This window comes from Felis catus, chromosome C2, assembly GCF_018350175.1.
Source record: "Felis catus isolate Fca126 chromosome C2, F.catus_Fca126_mat1.0, whole genome shotgun sequence".
Classification (NCBI taxonomy): Eukaryota; Metazoa; Chordata; class Mammalia; order Carnivora; family Felidae; genus Felis; species Felis catus.
The window spans coordinates 109,348,191-109,367,175 of NC_058376.1; the positions used below are offsets into that span (position 1 = coordinate 109,348,191).

An 18,985-nucleotide genomic window follows, 5' to 3' on the forward strand; every position below is an offset into this window, starting at 1 on the left:
AACGTCCATGGTGAATTATGCTTTCAAGAAAATATGGAGCTATTTATGACCACAAAACTCCCAAATAAAATTGGAATTACACACTACAGAGCAGTAGTGTGTAGCGTTTGCTTTTTCTTCCCTGAGAACCTGCACAATGCATCCTTAGACTACCCCTGGGTGATTCAAGATTGAAAAGCACAGGGCATACTGTCCCTGGGAACAACAGGAACTTGAAATACTGAGATTGAATCGTTACACCTTAAATAAAATGATGATAACAGCTACAGGTTCAGCATCTAACATGTGTGGTCAATCATGAAATATCTCAGTACGCTGGATGTAAAAAGCTAAATTAGGGCAAAGAAAATATTTTTCAAGTTAAAGGTGATGTAATGGAAACCATAAGTTCATTTGATTTGGACACAGCCTCAAAGTTTCGGGAAAAGCTTCCATTTATGGAACAGAAACACATTTGATGCTGAATAGCAGCACAGAAAAGAGAAAATGCACAACAGAAGAGAAAACCAAATGGTGGTGATTCTTGCCCTAAAATAATGGGTCGTGCAGGTTGACGGTACCTTTAACGTCCAGGCTGGAGGCCAGATACTAGCAGCTGCCTGGAGCAGGTATCAGACCTGAGTGATGAAATCACACCCATTCTTTGATTTTTCTTCCTGCCTCCAATGGTCTGAGTGGGTAGGAGTTTGGGTGCGTGTGGTATTAAGCAAAGAATGGGAAAGCAAGAAGGAGGAAAACTTTATTTTTAATTTTGGAGCCATGACTTTGTCAGGTGAACGGATTTTGGTTTGGGGGCATTTGACAGTAGAACAAAGACGGGCCACTCTAAGCAGCACAGACCTCAAAGCTGAACTAACAGTGTGGATGGGAAATATGACTGAAATACCCTTGAGATGGGGACCAGGTGTTTCTCTTCTATCTCTTATTACCCTGAAGAACCCAGGCAGTGATGAATTAAAGCACAAAGACATCAGTTTTATAGCAGAGACGAAAGGCAGAAGTCGACAGCCTGATCCCGCAGCCTTTTGGATGTAATAAACCCACTGGATTGCAAAAGCACCTGGAATTTAACTCCTCTTTCACCCTCTCATGTGTAACTTTAAAACTTAAAACAACAAAACTGTTAATGCCCCTTTCCCTGAAAGTGTTCCATTTCCCAGCATCTAGTGGTCCCAAAGCAACTCCTTTAAGATCAGCAGTACGAAACAATGGTTTTCTCTATCTTCCTCAAGTCCTTGTGGAAAGGAGAATTCTCATTTTGTAATCCCAATAACCACTGTAACCTTTTACATTTATTAATATTCTTTCATCAAGACTTCAGAGTTTCCTGTAGACCTTCATTCAGCCAAACCAATCATACAAGATAGATGACACGTCCAGTTTTCAGGTGTAGAAACTAAGGCACAGCATGCTTTTCTGACCTTCGAATGCACTTAAAAACTAAGCAATACAACAGGGACATGAATATGTAAACTACAGAGAAAGAGGACCCTCTCATCTTCCATCCAAATCCTCTACTTCTGAGCTGTCGATCTGTATTATATAACACATTTCAGTACAAGGATGAATGCCATTTCCTTGCTAAACTCTTTAAAAATGAAAGTGCTCATTTTTATTTACTTATCTTCAATATACAAAACTCAGTTTTATTTATATACACTGGCAATGTCAATCCAAAATGAATTAAGAAAACAATGCCATCTACAATACTACTAAGAACAATAAAAGATTTAGGCACAAATTTAACAAAAGAAGGGCAAGATGTGTACGTTGAAAACTCCAAAACACTACTGAAAGAAATTAAAGAGGACTTAAAAAACCTAGAAGAGATATGCCACTTTCATGAATCAGAAAACTTAATTTTTTATTGAGGTATAATTAACATATAACATATTAGTTTCAGGTGTACAATATAATGCTTTGATATTTGTATACACTGCAAAATGATCATCACAATGAATCTAATTACCATCTGTCACAATACAAAGTTATGAAAAACATGTTTTTGTTTTCTCTTTTGGCACCTTTCAAATATGCACTACATATTATTGACTGTAATCACCATGTTATATACATTACATCCCCACAACTAATTATTTTATACCTAGAAGTCTGAATCTCTTGATCCCCTTTATATATATTACCCAGCCCCAAACCATCCTCTGCCCTGACAACCACCATTCTGTTCTATGTATCTATGAGTTTTGTTTTTTCATTTGTTTTCTAGATATCACATATAAGGGAAATCATACAGTATTTGTTTTTCTCTGCCTCGTTTCTCTTAGCATTTACCATCAAATTCCATCCATGTTGTCACAAATGGCAATATTTCACCCTTTTTATGGCTGAATAGTATTCCCTTGTGTGTGTGCATGTGTGTGTATATGATGTATATGTATAAATATACACACACGTACACACACACACACGCATACATACATACTGCATCTTCTATCTATTCATTCATCAATGAACACTTAGGTTGTTCCCACATCTTGGCTATTGTAAATAATGCTGCAATAAATATAAGGGTGCATATATCTTTCTAAATTAGTGTTATTATTTTCTTCAAATAAATACCAGGAAGTGGAATTGCTGGGTCATATGGTATACTTCTATTTGTATCTTTAGGAAACTCCACACTGTTTTCCATTGTGGCTGCACCAATTTATATTCCCACCAATAGTGTACAACAGGTCCCCTGCTAAACTTGCCATTTTTTTCTTTTTGGTAATAAACATTCTAACATTGTGAGGTGATATCTCATTGTGATTGCTTTGCATTTCCCTGGTTAGTAACATTAAGCATCATATCATGTGCCTCTTAGTCATCTTTTGTGTCTTCTTTGGAAAAATGATTATTGAGATCCTCTGCTCATTTTTTAATTGGACTGTTTTTTTGTTTTTTGTTTTTTTTTTTTTTTTTTTGCTGATGAGTTGTAGGATACACTAAAGTCTCCAGCTTTTATCTTCTCTCTCAATATTGCTTTGGCTATTTGGGATGTCTTGTGTTTCAATACAAATTTTAGGATTGTTTGTTCTTTTTCTGTGAAAAATGCTACTGGAATTTTGATAGAGATTGCATTAAACCTATAGATTGATTTGGTAATATGGAATATATGGTTTTAATGCTCTTTCATTGGGAACATATTTGTCTGCTTTCTCATTTTGTTTGACTCTTTTCACTTGTTTCTATGTACTAGGCAAAACAACTACCTTTCGAAGTATTGAAGGAGTGCCCTTGTGTAGGAAACTTATCTCTCAACCTTGCCCTAGGTCTTTGCTGTCTCTCAACCTTTGTAGGTATCAAAGCAACCTGATTCATTCTTCACAGATCCCAGTTGTTGAGGGTGTGGCGAGACTTGTCAGTGTTCCAAAGGGAGGAATCTCATTTAGCACCCAGTTTGAGGTTGACTGGAAGCCCCTGAGACAGCAGTTTCTAAAGTACACAAATATATAGTTTTGAGGGACTGCAATTGTAAACCCTGCTGGCCTCCAGACCACTTGATCTGCAGGTGTCCCTGTTGTATAGTTATAAAAATTGGGGCTTCTGAAGAGTGTATAAGCTCCTTTTTGGGAGGTACTGGGGAGGTGTGGTGAGACGCAAAGATGGTATCCCCAGCCTACATTCCCTGAGAGCACCTCCATAGCCTCTAGATCTGTAGCACACCTGAAGTCTGCCCCTCAGACTGAAAAGCTCCTGGACAAATAAATAGGGCTTTCACACAGAAATACTGGAGGTATGTTTTAGTCTACAGTCTGTGTAGTACTCTGGGGGTGGTTGCCTGCCAAAAACTATCTCTCAAATTGTTACAGTCCTTGGGATCTGGTGGCTTCTTAACACAAGCCCCCTGGCTACCAGAGCCAGGTAATTAAGGAGCATCCCCTGTGTGTCCTGTATATGCTCGTTCACTTCAGCAAGGCAGCAGAATAGCACAGAGCTGAGGCACTCCTACCTATGCTATCAAGGTAGAGAGAGAGAGAGAGCGAGAGAGAGAGAAAGAGAGCAAAGTTGGTGTCCACCCATTCCTCTCTCCCCATGGAGTCCCAACAGGCCCATACCCTTTCGGCAGAGGAGTTAGGATTAGCAAATAAATCTCCTTCACATATCATCTAGGCCCATTTCAAACTGCTGCTTTTGTGCTGGTCCCTGGAGTGACTGGAGTCTGCATGCAAGCCCTTTAAGATAATTATCTCAGTTCTCTCTGTCCTTTTGGGTCTCTTGGATTTGAGTCCCACTAGTTTTCACATCTCTCCATTGCAGGTCCCACAGGTTGGTGTGATGTGGGGAACAAACACCTCAGTCCTCAGAAAGAAGCTCTGGATTGGTGAAATCCCCCCTTCCCAGTTGTGGGTCACTGCACCAGGGATAGTGTTCTTGGCAAGACCACCAAACTGCCTCTCCCACCCATCTCAATTTGGCCCTTTTACTGTTTGTCATGAAGAAGCTGTTCAGCCAGTTTTCAGGTCTTTATCAGAGGGAATAATTGTTCCATATGTAGCTATAGATTCAGTCCATGGAGTGACGTGAGTTCAGGATCTTCCTAGGCTGCCATTTGGGACTGCCCCTTTGAAAGTGCTCCTTTTAAAACTGTTTCACACTTAGGTCTCCCCCTTACCCTAATACACTTTAGGATGCTGGCCTCTACCCTACAACGAAGTCATTTTAGAAGACCGATCATGACCAGACTATAACAAAAACAGCTACTATTTATTAAGCACCTAAGTTATACGACAGGCACATATACAATATATAACACAACAACCCCATAAGGCAAAAGTAGATGTTATTTTCCTCAGTTTATAAAGGAATCACTGATATATTATGGAGGTTGTCTAAGTTTACACAGTAAGTGGCAGAGCAAGAACCTTAACTCAGGGCTGCCCATTCTGTCTAAGTCCCACTTTCCACGTCCCACCGTCCCTCCCTGACTGCAAATTCTTTCCACTGTTCCATAAAGTGCAATGTTTTTTACCCAAAGATAAAAGCACAGCAGGATAAAAGAGCCTCTTTAAACTATTCATTGATGTTGCAGAAGAGTTGTTAACATAACTGAAGTACTCTGATTACCTGAGAGGTGAGAACCAAGACACCCATTGTGACCTGAAATTGGGAGAATCCACTTCTTCAACAAAATGCAACAGAAATCACGGATGCGATTTTCTTCCTAGAAGTCATCAGTTGGTGGCATGTAGTTCTAAGTTTGGCAACAAGGCACATTCTTTTTAGTCTTTGATAAGTTTCTATCTGTATACGCACAAATGTGTGCCCCTTCATTTGTGTGATGTGCCAAATTCAGAGAAATTCCCAAACTGGAAAATATATGGGTGGGTGAATCAGTTGTCAGAATTTTCTTTTGATGACTTTTTTCCTGATTTAGAATAATCTTGGGATCTTTCAAGAACTGAAACTTCTTCTATCCTATATAACCCTTAGCAATAACATAACTTACATTATGTCTATTGTCTATCTCATTAGACAGTAACTCCATGGAATCAATGATATTTCTTTTTTTTTTAATTATAGTAAGAACATCTGCCAGAAGCTATATCCTCTTAATACACTTTAACACATTGAAAACTGTGTGTACAAAGCTGCACAGAAGATCTCTAGAGGTTATTGATCTTGCTTAATTTAAACTTTATGCCTTTTGACTAATAACTCCCCATCTACTCCTCTCCTCCAGCCCCTGGTAATCACAATTCCATTCTTTGGTTTTATGAATTTGACTATTTTAGAAAAACTCACATAAGTGGAATCATGCAGTATTTGTCTTTCTCTATCTGGCTTATTTCACTTAGCATAATGTTTTCATGGTCATCCATGTTGTATATTGCAGAATCTCCTACTCTTTAAAAGCTGAATGTATTCCATTGTATATATGAACCACATTTTCTTTATCCATTTATCGGTCAGTGGAAACAGGCTGTTTCCACATCTATCTGTTCTGAATGGTGCTGCAATGAACAAGGGAGCGCAAATATTCCCTGAAGATATCAATTTCAATTCTTTGGAATATATTTAGAAATGGGTTTCCTGGGTCATATGGTAGTTCTATTTCTAATTTTTTGAGGAACTGCCATGCTGTTTTCCATAGCAGCTGCACCATTTTGCATTCCCACCAATGGTGTGCAAGCTCTCCAATTTCTCCATATCCTTTACCAATACTTCTCTCTCTCTCTCTTTTTTTATAACAGTCATCCTGACAGCAGTGATGTGTTATCTCATTGTGGTTTTTGACTTGCATTTCCCTGATGATTACTAACGCTGAGCATCTTTTCACGTGTCTGTCAGCCATTTATAAGTCTTCTTTGGAGAAATATCTATTCAAGCCCTTAACCCATTTTTAAATTGGCTTATTACCTTTTTTGTTACTGAGTTTTAGAGGTCTCTTATATATTTTGTAGATTATCACCTTATCAGAAATATGATTTAACCAATGTTTTCTCCCACTTCATACACTGCTTTTTTATTCTGTTGGTCATTTCCTTTGCTGTGCAGAAGCTTTTTAGTTTAATACTGTCTCACTTGTTTATTTTATGCTTTGTTCTTAATTGTATCTCTAAGACTTAGGGAACATGATAGGTGCTCAATATGTATTTGGGCCTTGGCATATGAATGAGTCCTCCAACCTCCAAGAGAGATGACTCCCCTCCTTGGACTCTGGGAAGGGGGAAGGCACTAGGCCTAGGTGAGGCACTCCTTCTATGCAGGCTATAGAGAGCCATGGCCACCAAGAGCTATGCACCAACTGAAATATCATCCCCTCAAGATGGTACACTAGTAGGAGCACCTGGGTGGCTCAGTTGGTTAAGCCTCCGACTTCAGTTCAGGTCATGATCTTGCGGTTTGTGAGTTCGAGCCCCGTATCGGGCTCTGTGCTGACAGCTTGGAGCCTGGAGCCTGTTTCAGATTCTGTGTCTCCCTCTGCCCCTCTCCTGCTCACACTCCATCTCTCACTAATAAATAAACGTTAAAAAAAATAAAAAAAAAATAAAAAGATGGTACACTAGTGTAAAAGTTCTAGAATTCTTTTGCAAAATTCTCTTAGTTTAAAACTTCAACCTTTAAACCATTTAATTCCCTTCTCTGCTTCCCATCCCCTCTAAAAAAGCCAAAAACCAAAACCAAACAAACACACAAAAAAACCCAAAGCCATCCTTGGGTGCTAATTAAAAAGCAAAAATGTTTTTTATCCTTATCATGAAGAGCACTGAGTAATGTATAGAATTGTTGAATCACTAATCTAATGCTGTACGTTAATCATACAGGAATTGCAATAAAAACTTAATTTTAAAAAAGCAGAAATGTTTTTACTGATCAAATATGTTTTGCTTATAGCCTCCAAAACACAGCGGAAAACCACAAAGCCTGGCAGTTTAATGGGAGCCTAAAAGATGGAAATCTCAAATTTTCAACTATTACAACAAATGTAGAACACAAGAATTCCATGGCAGTATGTGGGAACCAGAATGATTTGTCCAAATTTAGTCTATCTGTTATTCCATGTTCCTGGCTCAGTAGTGCTTGATGAGCCAAATAATCTTTTTTGTAAATCCTCCCCATACATCTATGCTCATGGAGACTCATTTGTGTCTTAAGTCTCCAGCACTCCGCACACACACCCTGGACAGTTCCTACCAACACCACCTCTATACCATCTCATTTACCCACATTATATTATATTATATTATATTATATTATATTATATTATATTATATTATATTATATTATATTATATTATATATTAGTGGATATATTATATGATATATAATATAATAGCCCTGCATACTATTTTTCTTTTTGATAACCAAGCTCACTGATATAGGACTTCATTAGAAAGAAGACTGGCTCTAGAAATATCAGTGAAGGGGAATAATAGAAGGGTTATTTTAGAAAGAAGTGAGCTACTTCCCTACCTCTCTGGAGAGCATGTTCTTTTTCTCTCGAGTCACCTGATGTGTAGAAGCCAAGGAGGAAAACTTCTTGGCTCTTATCAAAACTTCACAGTTAGGCCCACAGAATTTGAATGCTGGAATCTTAAAGATGATATACAGTCTAAATCAACCTGCTCATTTTATAAATAAGAAAACTACATGCCTTTTAAAGGGCCACAGGTAGTAAGTGGCAGAACTGGGACACTGAAAGAGAGTTAGTGACTCATTGCAGTGGCAAATCCATGGTGTCGCTTCACAGGGTACCAACCTCCCTGCTGTTTTTGGTGGTGTTGACCTTTCAGAGAAAAACACACAGAGCCACAGTGCTGGCTGCCAGGGATTGCCACCACCCAATGAGCCCAGATTAGAAAAGACAGCAGGCTTGAAGCAATGACAGGGAAGACAGATGAACCAACCATTTTGTTCTGTTTTGTTTCTAGTGAATCTTCTGTTCATGTCAATATTAATTTAAATGCTGACATGTTGCTTCTAGAGAATGTTCTACTAATAAGTAAAGGTTTAATGGTGGTTTTAAAAAAGTGCTGTTCTAGCACTTGTAACAGAACCAAGCAAACTCTGCCTTTTATCAGATTTAACTGTTACTTACTTGCTTCTTTCTTTAGATTGTGAGCTCCTGGCTCCAGGGCCACATTTTATTCATCTATATCCTTTACAGTGTTTATTTAGCACAATGATTTGCACGTTGCAGCTGCTCAATAAAATGCTTATTGAACTGGCTCTTGTCAATATACCTGTGTTTTTATTTTGAAACACAACAGCAGGAAAGATGAAGCAATGAAATGAATCTTTGTAGTTTTTGATAAGTAACGCCGCGGCTCGGTGGTCATGATTTACAAACAGGGCCACATCACAGTTATATCACGGGAAGTTGTGTCCTGAGAAACTAACAAAATAACATCAAATCTAAAACACAAGAAAAGGAATGCTTTCTGTTGTTATTCTTGTACATTTTTCTTTCTCTTTAGAGGTTTATGTTCTATTGACTCTAAGTGAATAATCATGTTACTGGAAATAAAATCATTATAGATATATATCTAAGTAATTTTGCCAAAGGATATTACATTCTAAGTTTATCACTCTTACTATCTGATAATATGACATATTTGAAATTCTTTACAAACTGGTACCAAAGACCCAGAGAACACAATGTTTGGGATAATTTTGGAATCACTAGGCACTCAGAAACCCCATGAACCAAGCTTTTCAAATTTAAATCCCTGTCCTTTGCAGTAGCTGCCTGCTCAAATGGGCAGAAGGCTCTTTTAGTGAAATGATTAAACCAGGTAGATCACATACAGACTTCCAGGACTCTCTCAATGTTTTGAATCTGTTAAACAGAGAGAGCAGCGGAGAGCTGTTATATAACTTCACCGACCATGATGGTGAAACGCTTGGATGTGACACACTCTACCTTAGCAGTTGAGTTCACTTCATCAGCATGATCACAAACCACTATTGTATCATTTATTAACCCCAGAAACATTGAGGAAGGATCTACATTCTTTTCATCAGTGTTCAGGCTCTGGTGACACAAACATCTGGTTTCTGCTTTCATCAAGGACTAGGGCAGGCACAAGGTGAAGAGAAAAATGCAGTGGGGTGCTATGAATAAGGAAGTAATGTTCTAGTTGAGTCCAACAATATATAGGCTTCTGTTAGATGAACAAGGACAGAAAGGGTGATCCACGGAGGAAGAAAAGATGGAAGAATGACCTAGAGTTATTCCTATAGCTGGAGGTTTGGGCAATGCTGGGAGGGTGGGCAGGGTGAATCTAAAGGAATTCTGGAGAGCTAATGGGAGGAATGCAGAGCCTTGTACCATGAGATAGGCAATAGGGATATATTGAAAGGTTTTCATCAGGAAATAACACGACTCATTCTGTGTCTTTAAAAAATCTCTAGGGTATTAGTAGAGAATGAGCTGAAGGAAAGTAAGATGATTGGTGATAAGATTAGGAAAAAATTAGTAATAACTTTGGTGAACAATGAGACATGCCTGAATTTACTCAGTGACCATGGAGATAGTAAGATGGAGATCCCCTAGCAATACCTATATAATCTTTAATTAGCAGCTGGTAGATGTAAACTTTTGGTTTTGAATGGGGATCTGGAGTAGATATTACTGTAGATGTCAGAGATGAGAGAAAGAGATCAGTCTAGAATGGTGAGTCCCTGATTTCTGTCTTGATAACAATAAGATGAAAGTTGCTGGAAAATATGGGGCAATATGAGGATATGGGGAGAAAGATGATCAAATTTTGTCCCAAATGGAAAATTCTGTGTTTGTAGGGTCTGTGGAACACCTATGTAGAGATGTTTCATGGGTAGCTAGACATGTGGGTTGAAAACAAATCTGGGCCAGGTACAAATATTCAGTGGTCATAATGGTGGTAGAAGATGCCAGCAAGCATATGAGTTTGCCCAGTGAGGGGAAAAACAAACAAACAAACAAACAAACAAACAAACAAAAACAGGTCCAGAAGCTTATTACTTGGTTAATTGACTGAATTAATTCAAATTGATTGTTGTCTTGAAAATATAATGCATCTACAATACCCTACAATATAAACCCTACATAATCCATAGTTTTTCCCATCCCTGTCCCATCAATTGTGGGCATGGGCACCTATTTCTCCTGCAAGACCTTAGGAGTGAGGACTTGAGCATCTGAAAATGTAGTTCTCTGAGAGGTAACTACAAACTATGTGAACAAAGCAGAAGCAGTAGATGTGTCTGCCTGAACACACACAGTGAGGATTTGAATTTGGTATACATAAAAAGGGAAGGAGAACATAGTGACTTTATTACTACTACACAATTACAAAATAGGTCTGAAACTTTCACTCCAAGAAACCTCAGAAAAATATAAGGAACTGTCATGACCTTGTATCCCACAGTCCTAATGGTTTGACGTGATCACTGTCAAAAGTGCTTCCAATATTTTGGAAAACAAAAAATAAATTTTAAACCTAAACTGCCAAATTAAAAGCATCACCCTGTAAAAAGAAAATGACACAAAACTAAATACGAAGAGTATCATTAACCAAAAGGAACTAACGCTAACTCAGAGGTTCTCACTTGAAGTTGGGGGCTAGTACTTAAAAAGAATCCAATACCTGGGTCCCCACCCACAGGCAAGTACATCACAGGCAAGGGTAGTGAGATTGGGGCCTCAGTACTATTTCTAGGGCTCCCCAGGTGACTCTCCTGTACAGCCAGAATTTAGAACCCTTGGACTCAGTACACAGGCAGAAGAAGAGAAAGGAAAAGAAACTAGTCTGACATGGCAGAGAAGACCTTAGAAGCCATATTGCACTTATGATGACTATCAGAAGCTCATGGGAAGGACCCAAAATGTTCTGTTGACCTATGCGTGCTACTGAGCAAACATTCATTAAAACAGTGTACACAGCTTTCACTTGTGATTATTGTAAGGGAAAAGGACTCAAGAGAAAAGCAACACATATGATGAAAGGGAATGAAAAATGCAAACTATATTACGAAACAATTGTAGAACTTTGGACTACATTAAGTTCAAAAGAAAACATGAAGCCATAACTCAACAACTATTTTTAAAATTATGAAAAAGTCTTCTGGTGTCATATGGATGCAGGTTATATTAGCTATTTTCAGAAACACTATTTGACAATATTTCTCTGTAGATATTTCACACAGTACTAACAATTATTAAATGTAAGTATATGCATCTTAAAGAAAAAAATTCAGACTTACAAGAAACTTCTCAGTTTATAAGTTTACCCACTGAATATTCTTTTTGATGACTTTTTCTTGAAATAGGGTTTTTTGAAATAGGGTTTCACAACCAATTACAACACAAACCATATGCACCCACTCTTCTTCCTTCTTTGCCAGCTAGGACACTAAACGTTCTCTGACATTTGCAGCCCTGTTTTTAGCACCAGACAATACATTTACTGCAGTATAAACCCAGAGGTCAGCAAAGGAAATCAATCTCTCTTTCATGGCACCTGACAGGTTCAAAATGCTGTACAGAGATTGAACGTATTGGCATTTTCACTTAGGAATTTTGTCCAACCTGTACTTAGTTAACTGAGAACAGAACAGCCTGTCATCAAACAGTCTCACATCACTTTGTACACTTCCTGGCACATTTCCCTCCTAGTGGTAGAGTTTATTATATATGTCTTTCTTACCTTCTGCTGTTGTAATGTAATGTAATATAATATAATATAATATAATATAATATAATATAATATAATATAATATAATATAATATAATCAAAGTTCACTTGTGATTCTCCCAGTTCCCAATGACACCTGGACTTAGTCAGTGTTCTACAATATTAGTTTAGTAAATGAATAAATGAAAGAATAAATGAATACATGAATAATAAACCTAGCACCTCACTGTCATGTTATTTTGTCGGCTACCACACAGATCAAGTTAGTACATTTCTTTTTTATTTGCTCACTCACTCTTTAACTCAGTTTTAACTGAAAACCTTCCATGTGTTCAGCATGCTGCTGAGCAGTCAAAAGGAATAGCGCCTGTTCTCTAGAAGTTAAGAGCCCAGCAAGAAAAAGTCAACATAAGCAGCTCTAGGGCTCTATGTGCACAAACACACAAGTTGATGCATGTTAATATGTTAGACATAGTGAGTTAGACACACCCATTTAGTTGAAAAATAAACACTAAGCTGATGTTAACATGAAGCACCAATGCCACTGATAAGCAGGGATTAAGAGCATTTGAAGGCAACTCCCATTATCTCTTATTTGGCTGCCACAAGTTTGAGGGGCGTGTCACACGGAGCAGTCTAGAAGGGGATGGAGTTGTGGGATGACTGACCCATAGAAAACAGGTGGGGCTGTGGGCAGGAGATGATTCCGAGTTCCACAAGTGTGGCCTCAGAGAAAACTTGCAGGAGCTCTGGGTTACCTAGGTTAAGGTGTTCTTGAGAAACTTGTCCACAAAGTAGAGGAAATAGGTAATAATATGAGAGGAAACCAAAGAAATGAGGTAGCCTGAGGCCACCATAATAAAAAAATTTTTACTTTTGCTTAAATCTTTGACCCACCTTTAGTATGATATTCTTGGATGCTCTTAGAGGTATTCATTCCATTGAAGGAGGATATTGTTTGTACTTTTTTAACATTAACATTGAATCAGGTTCTTTTTCTTAACCCAACAATGAGAGGGGAAAAGCCCCTTTTCCGAATGAACATATAGCAAACTGGAATATACATACTCATCCTTGTCCACCTTTTCTCGGAGCTTCTTTAGTTGTTTATTTTGGCCAAACTTCAAGTTTTGAATTATGTTCTCAAAGTATTCATCTTCCTTGTAGTTCAACTATATTACATAAAAGGTTTTGGGAAAAATAGTCAAAATTTCTGCTAAAAAAACATAGGGAACATTTTCTTAAATCGTATCAGTTAATAAAGTTAACAGAGAGCATTAAAACTTACCAAAGAAGGATTTAAGTCCATTTAGCCTAGTTCTATATAATAGGTCACTGTCGCTCTAACTAAATCGCTACTTTAGTCTATTCTTCTGTAACTAATCAAATGAACCGAGTGTCAGACAAGCTTTCCTATATCGATAGTAACCCTTACATGACAGATAAGAGCACATTCCATTTTAGCACCTACAATGTACCAGGCACTGTTCTCAGCAGTTTATATATTACATGTTTTTAATCCTTATAATAATCTTAGGAAGATGGGTTGTTATTGCCATTTTAAAGCTGAGGAAACGAAGGCAATTAAGTCACTTGCCCAAGTTAGTGAATGGTGGAGCTGGGATTTGAACCCAAGAAGTTCCCTGTGGGTCTATGTTCTTAGCCATCAGACTGCTGCCACAAAGGCCCCCAGGACTGAGATGCTGCAGCCAGCTCATTTACAAGAAATAGTCAAGCTTTTCTACAAATGTAAAGAGAGAAGAGGCCACTGTGGCTTGCAAACTCCCATGTTAGACCAGTAATCAATGGATTAGGAATCACTGACATCCCCACTTCTGGGCAAGGATCACCTTGTTGTCACCAGGGTCTCAAGGAGTTGCAGGGACCACAAGATTAGCAACAGGATCCTCAGCTGGGTCTTAAATCAATAGTGTAGTGACTTGAATCAATTCTGTTCTCTTTTCATTGTTACATTACCAGAGGGGAATAAAACCGATTCTGGTTTTCAAATGGTAGGTTTTTGTTTTGTTTTGTTTTGTTTTGAATACAGAGGCATAACCTGGTTTTTATCCAGTGGAGGAATAATAGGAAAGCGAAGGGGAACTGAAGACGTGACTTTCCAGGCCTGGACCAGAGGAGATAAGGAGCCTGAGTGTGGCCTGTTGCTCATCACTTTGATGTCTACCCCTTGATGCTCTTTAAAGGACACCAGATTTTTCCAGTACTGTTCAATGGAATATATGGAGACCAAGATCACAAAAACCAAATATGAACCAGGCCAATGAAACAAAAGGCTAAAACTAAAACACAAGTTCTGGCTTCGGTGGAAAAGGCTTTTATATAACAAGACCTTTGGCCTTAGGCTACTTCACATCATTTCGGGCACCCCACAGCTGCAAATGACATCATCACCAGCCCCAGGTATCATTAGCACAGTCTGCATAGAGACTTACCTCGAGGTATTCATTATTCAGTTTGTTGTCATTTGAAATAATGTCATCAGGATAGCCAATTCTTTCTTTAATTGCTAAGGCCTATGAAAATTAAAATATTGAATATAAGGATAATTCTATAGCTTTCAAATGCAAACATTATATGTATATATTTTAAATGCAAACATTATAATCTGCCCATGACTGCCAATTGAATAACCTGCTCCATACTGTTTACAAAAATAGTATCTGACAACACTTAAATAGAGATCTTTGCAATGGCTTCTCCCTGGGGTTGAAAATAAACAAAAACCGGTTCTGAAATTTAGCTTCTAATACCCTATTCTTATAGGCTCCAGCTTTCCCAAGAAAACCAAAATGAAAACCGACAAGTCATTGTTCCTCATGTATTGTACTTCTATGAAATTTTTCTCTGAAAGGCTTTTTTCTTCTATTTCTTAGGAGGGATAAGTAATAGAGCTTCCATTCTACCAGCTTATAATTGTCTTTCCTTTTCACTGATTTGGCTGAGAAAACAGATATGGGCTTATAAGTTTAGTGCTAATGTTCTTTCTGAGTATGGAGTCCTGGAGTTTATATGTTCTCTTTTGGTCTCCAAGGCGAGTGTACCTATCTTCCCACAGTTAAATGAATGGCATTATTTAAATGAGTAGAAGACAGGACTTGCCTTGTTGTACTAGCTCATGTTTACCACTTGCTTACTACCCTTGCTTTTATTTTTATTATTTTAAAATTGTTTACTTATTTTTTTATTTTATTACTAGTTTACTATTGCAATATCTTTCCATTTTTTATTTCTCTCATTTTTTCAAAGATATTTAACTTTTGATTCTATCATATTACATTGCTCTTAAATATTTTAATTATGCAGGGCGCCTGGGTGGCTCAGGTCCGACTCTTGGTTTCGGCTCAGGTCATGATCTCACAGTTTGTGAGTTTGAGCCCCGCTTCGGGTTCTGTGCTGATGGTGTGGAGCCTGCTTGGGATCCTCTCTCTCCCTCTTTCTGCCCCTCCCCTGCTCACTTTCTCTCTCTTTCAAAATAAATAGATAAAAACCTAAAAAAGTAATTTAATTATGCTACAAATCTGTTTCATAAGCACAGGACTTCCGCAGTGGATCAGACAGGATATGCGTAAGTCTGTTTTAGGCCAAGCCCATTTTCTTGTAGGTTTCCACACCACTGCCCATTACCATCAGCCCCTTCTCAGAGGTTTTTTATTTTCTAGAAGACACTTCCCCAAAGAGTGTCCTAAGGGACACAAACTACAGAATTAGGTCTACATAAAAAGGATTTATTGTCAAATACTTTGGGTAAATACTGTGACAAAAACATTAAGCAGGCTTCTTTACTGCAGCTTAAAATTAGGTAATTGTAAGTGTCCAATTGTAAGCATAAGGAATTAATTTGTCTATTTACTCATTCAATACATATTCAAGCATCTATGATGAGTCAGGTACTTTGTAAGGGGCTGAGAATACAATGCTAGGAAAAAAATTCTCTCCCCAGAGAGCTTACCATAAAGTTCAGTGACAGGCAATGTAATGAGTGTTAGGTAGGGTGCCTTAAAATCATCTCCTAGAAGCATGTAACCTAGTCTAGGGTGGGATCAGGAAAGTCTTCCTACAGGAAGTGTTCCCTAAATTCTTTGACCGTGAGAGTCTTCTTCAGGGAACTACTTGTGGGTTCAGTGGCTTATGATACTGCCTTGGGAAATGATGATCTAGCATAATCCAGTTGTGCTACATCAAATAGACCCAGGTCAAGATAGCTAGAACATGAAAGGAGTAGAGCCGGCCTGAATTTCTGAGGAATTTCTGAGTCAGTGATGAAAAGACAGATATACTTTGGTGCCTAAATTCTAGACCTAACCTATCTCCAGCTTTGAGAAGACTGAAAAAGATAGTCCTTCCACCTGATTTAATCCTGGAAAGAACTAGACTGTATCTTGGTTTTTTATTATAGTAGGTTCATAAACTCTTTCTGTATCAGTTTGAAGAATGGGCTGTTCTTCTTGCCATCCCAACTACAGAGGAATTATCAGGTTGCATGTGAATTTTGCTGCCAAAGTATATAGAATTTCCACTGGACATATTCCTTCTAGTTTTATATAGTTATCAAGACAAATGATCGTAGTAAGTTTAAACCTAAGATTTCCTTAGGCATCTGACACCTTTATTCTTTAAAAAAATTTTTTTTAACATTTATTCATTTTTTTGAGAGAGACAGAGCATGAGTCGGGGAGGACAGAGGGAGACACAGAATCTGAAGCAGGTTCCAGGCTCTGAGCTGTCAGTGCAAAGCCTGACGCCAGGCTTAAACCCATGAACCATGAGATCGTGACCTGAGCCAAAGTCGGACACTTAACCGACTAAGCCACCCAGAAGCCCTGACACCTTTGTTCTTATGCAAGATATGAGAAGTCCCAGTAACAGGTGCACAATGGGGTAGATAAGAATAGCTATAACAAGGCTCCTTCAACATCCCTTTAACTGTAGATCACCATGTAATACTCAAATAATGCATCACCTTACACTTACAGAAATTTAGCACTTTTCTCCCTAGGTCATATAGAAGTCTAAATCAGGCATGTTTTCTAAAACTTGAGCTGGAAATCTGCATTAAACATTAAGGGATATTTTTTAGGCTTTAGTAGCGTCCTTTTGCATAAGCTTTATGAAAAGAGGAGATGAACCATTGATAGTATCTTTCGGTTCTTGTTCATCTAAGATTTTTCCTTGTTTTCTGAAGACTCCTTAAAAAAAAAAAAGGAAAATTGGAGATCTTTCAAAGGTTTGAACTGAACATGGACAGTAGGAGCTGGATGCAAAGAGATAATAAAAGGTGAAAAATCATAGAAACAAATCTTTATCCACGAAAACTGTTCCTGGAAACATGACATCTTGAAGGAGCTTGCTTAATTTTATGCAATCCTTGAACTTCTTTCTTCTGAACTTCCTTAAAAGTTGATCTTTGCTTGTAAAGCAATTGTTAGCTAATAGTTAGCTTTGTGTTTCTTTTTTACCTTTTCCTCAGCTTTCTTTTTCGTCTCAGCATCCATCCAAGTGAGGTCATCTAAAGTCTGGATAAAAACCTCTCGGATCTGCGTAATCAAATCCTCAACCTAAAATGAAAGGAACAGAAGACAAATTTAGGCCATGAATTAATTTTCTGTAACACAAATTTTAACAAACAGGGCTTTGAGCTGCCTTTATAGGACTCAATAATATGTTAATGCATGTAAATTTATAGACAAACCATGACCTAAACAAATGGATACATGTGGATAATTATGTTTTCAAAGGAATCTTGCTACTATTGACACTAATGGTGAAATAGGTCTTATATATGCATTAATGAAAAAATTATCTTTAGAATGTAATGGCTTCAGGACGCCTGGGTGGCTCAGTCTGACTTTGGCTCAGGTCATGATCTCACCATTAGTGAGTTGGAGCCCTGTGTAGAGTTCTGTGCTGACAGCTCGGATTCTGTGTCTCCCTCTCTTTCTGCCCTCCCCCACCTGTGCTCTGTCTCTCTTTCTCTCAAAAATAAACATAAAAAAAAAAGAACATAATGGTTTCCATTATCATAAAAAAAACACATAAAATAGTAGCTGTCATCACTGTTAGTAGTTCAATTAAGCATAAAGTAGCATTTTAATAGTTTCTTTCACTTAGTCTTTAAGTTCCATGGTCTTCATTTCAATAACAATGAAAAATGGAGTACTTTTTTAGATATTTCAAATAAACCCTAAAACCTTACTTTCAAAGTTTTTCAGAAAACTCTAATTCTTGGTCAGTCTTGCCAATAGGAGAATTTACAATTAACTGTATCAACAGAACACGTGAGTGAGTGGGTACTCTGAATACATTGTTTCGGGACGGGGGACCATTGGTTTTGGACTAGACAACTTTAAGATCAGAAACAGAAGCAGACCTTTTGGGAGAGGGAGGAGGAGAGTGGTTGAGAAATAACCACAAATTGTGATACAGAGATTCTCCGCCAATTAATAAACTTTAGCCCAATTATGAACTATTGTAATTGCCCATTGATGGAAACAATTAACTGATAAGAGTATTGTGCTGAAAACATTACCACATGTTTACTCTCTCCAGCGAATGCAGCTTCCACGTACAGCCTTCCCACAGCATTTTCCATATTCCCATTGACATAGTTCGCACAACGTCTCCACGTTGCTGTCTCTGATGTTGTGCCATAAAGGGCCTAAGGGCGAGAGAAAGGAAATGACATCTGACCACGAGAAGATGGCCAGAGCAAGGTAGAACACCTATTTCACAGGGACTCTGTTCTTTATGTCCTCTAAATTCTGCTTCTCCTCACAAGGCACGTTGCCCTTGCCCAAGACAAAAACGTAATCCAACTGGAGCATTTACTTACAAATAATCTGAAAA

General features: G+C 38.0%; 1 protein-coding gene across 5 annotated transcripts in view; it reads right to left on the minus strand.

Moving 5' to 3' along the window:
- The window catches only part of MME (membrane metalloendopeptidase), a 99,854-nt gene that overhangs the window by 24,162 nt on the left and 56,707 nt on the right, over positions 1-18,985 (minus strand). For all 5 annotated transcript variants that reach the window (XM_023260452.2, XM_023260454.2, XM_023260455.2 and 2 more), the window contains exons 13-16: positions 18,669-18,797; positions 17,599-17,697; positions 14,575-14,655; positions 13,190-13,293 (exon numbers count right to left, since the gene is read on the minus strand). In XM_023260452.2, coding sequence (XP_023116220.1) covers positions 13,190-13,293; positions 14,575-14,655; positions 17,599-17,697; positions 18,669-18,797 — 413 coding nt within the window. The remainder of the gene's footprint in view (positions 1-13,189; positions 13,294-14,574; positions 14,656-17,598; positions 17,698-18,668; positions 18,798-18,985) is intronic.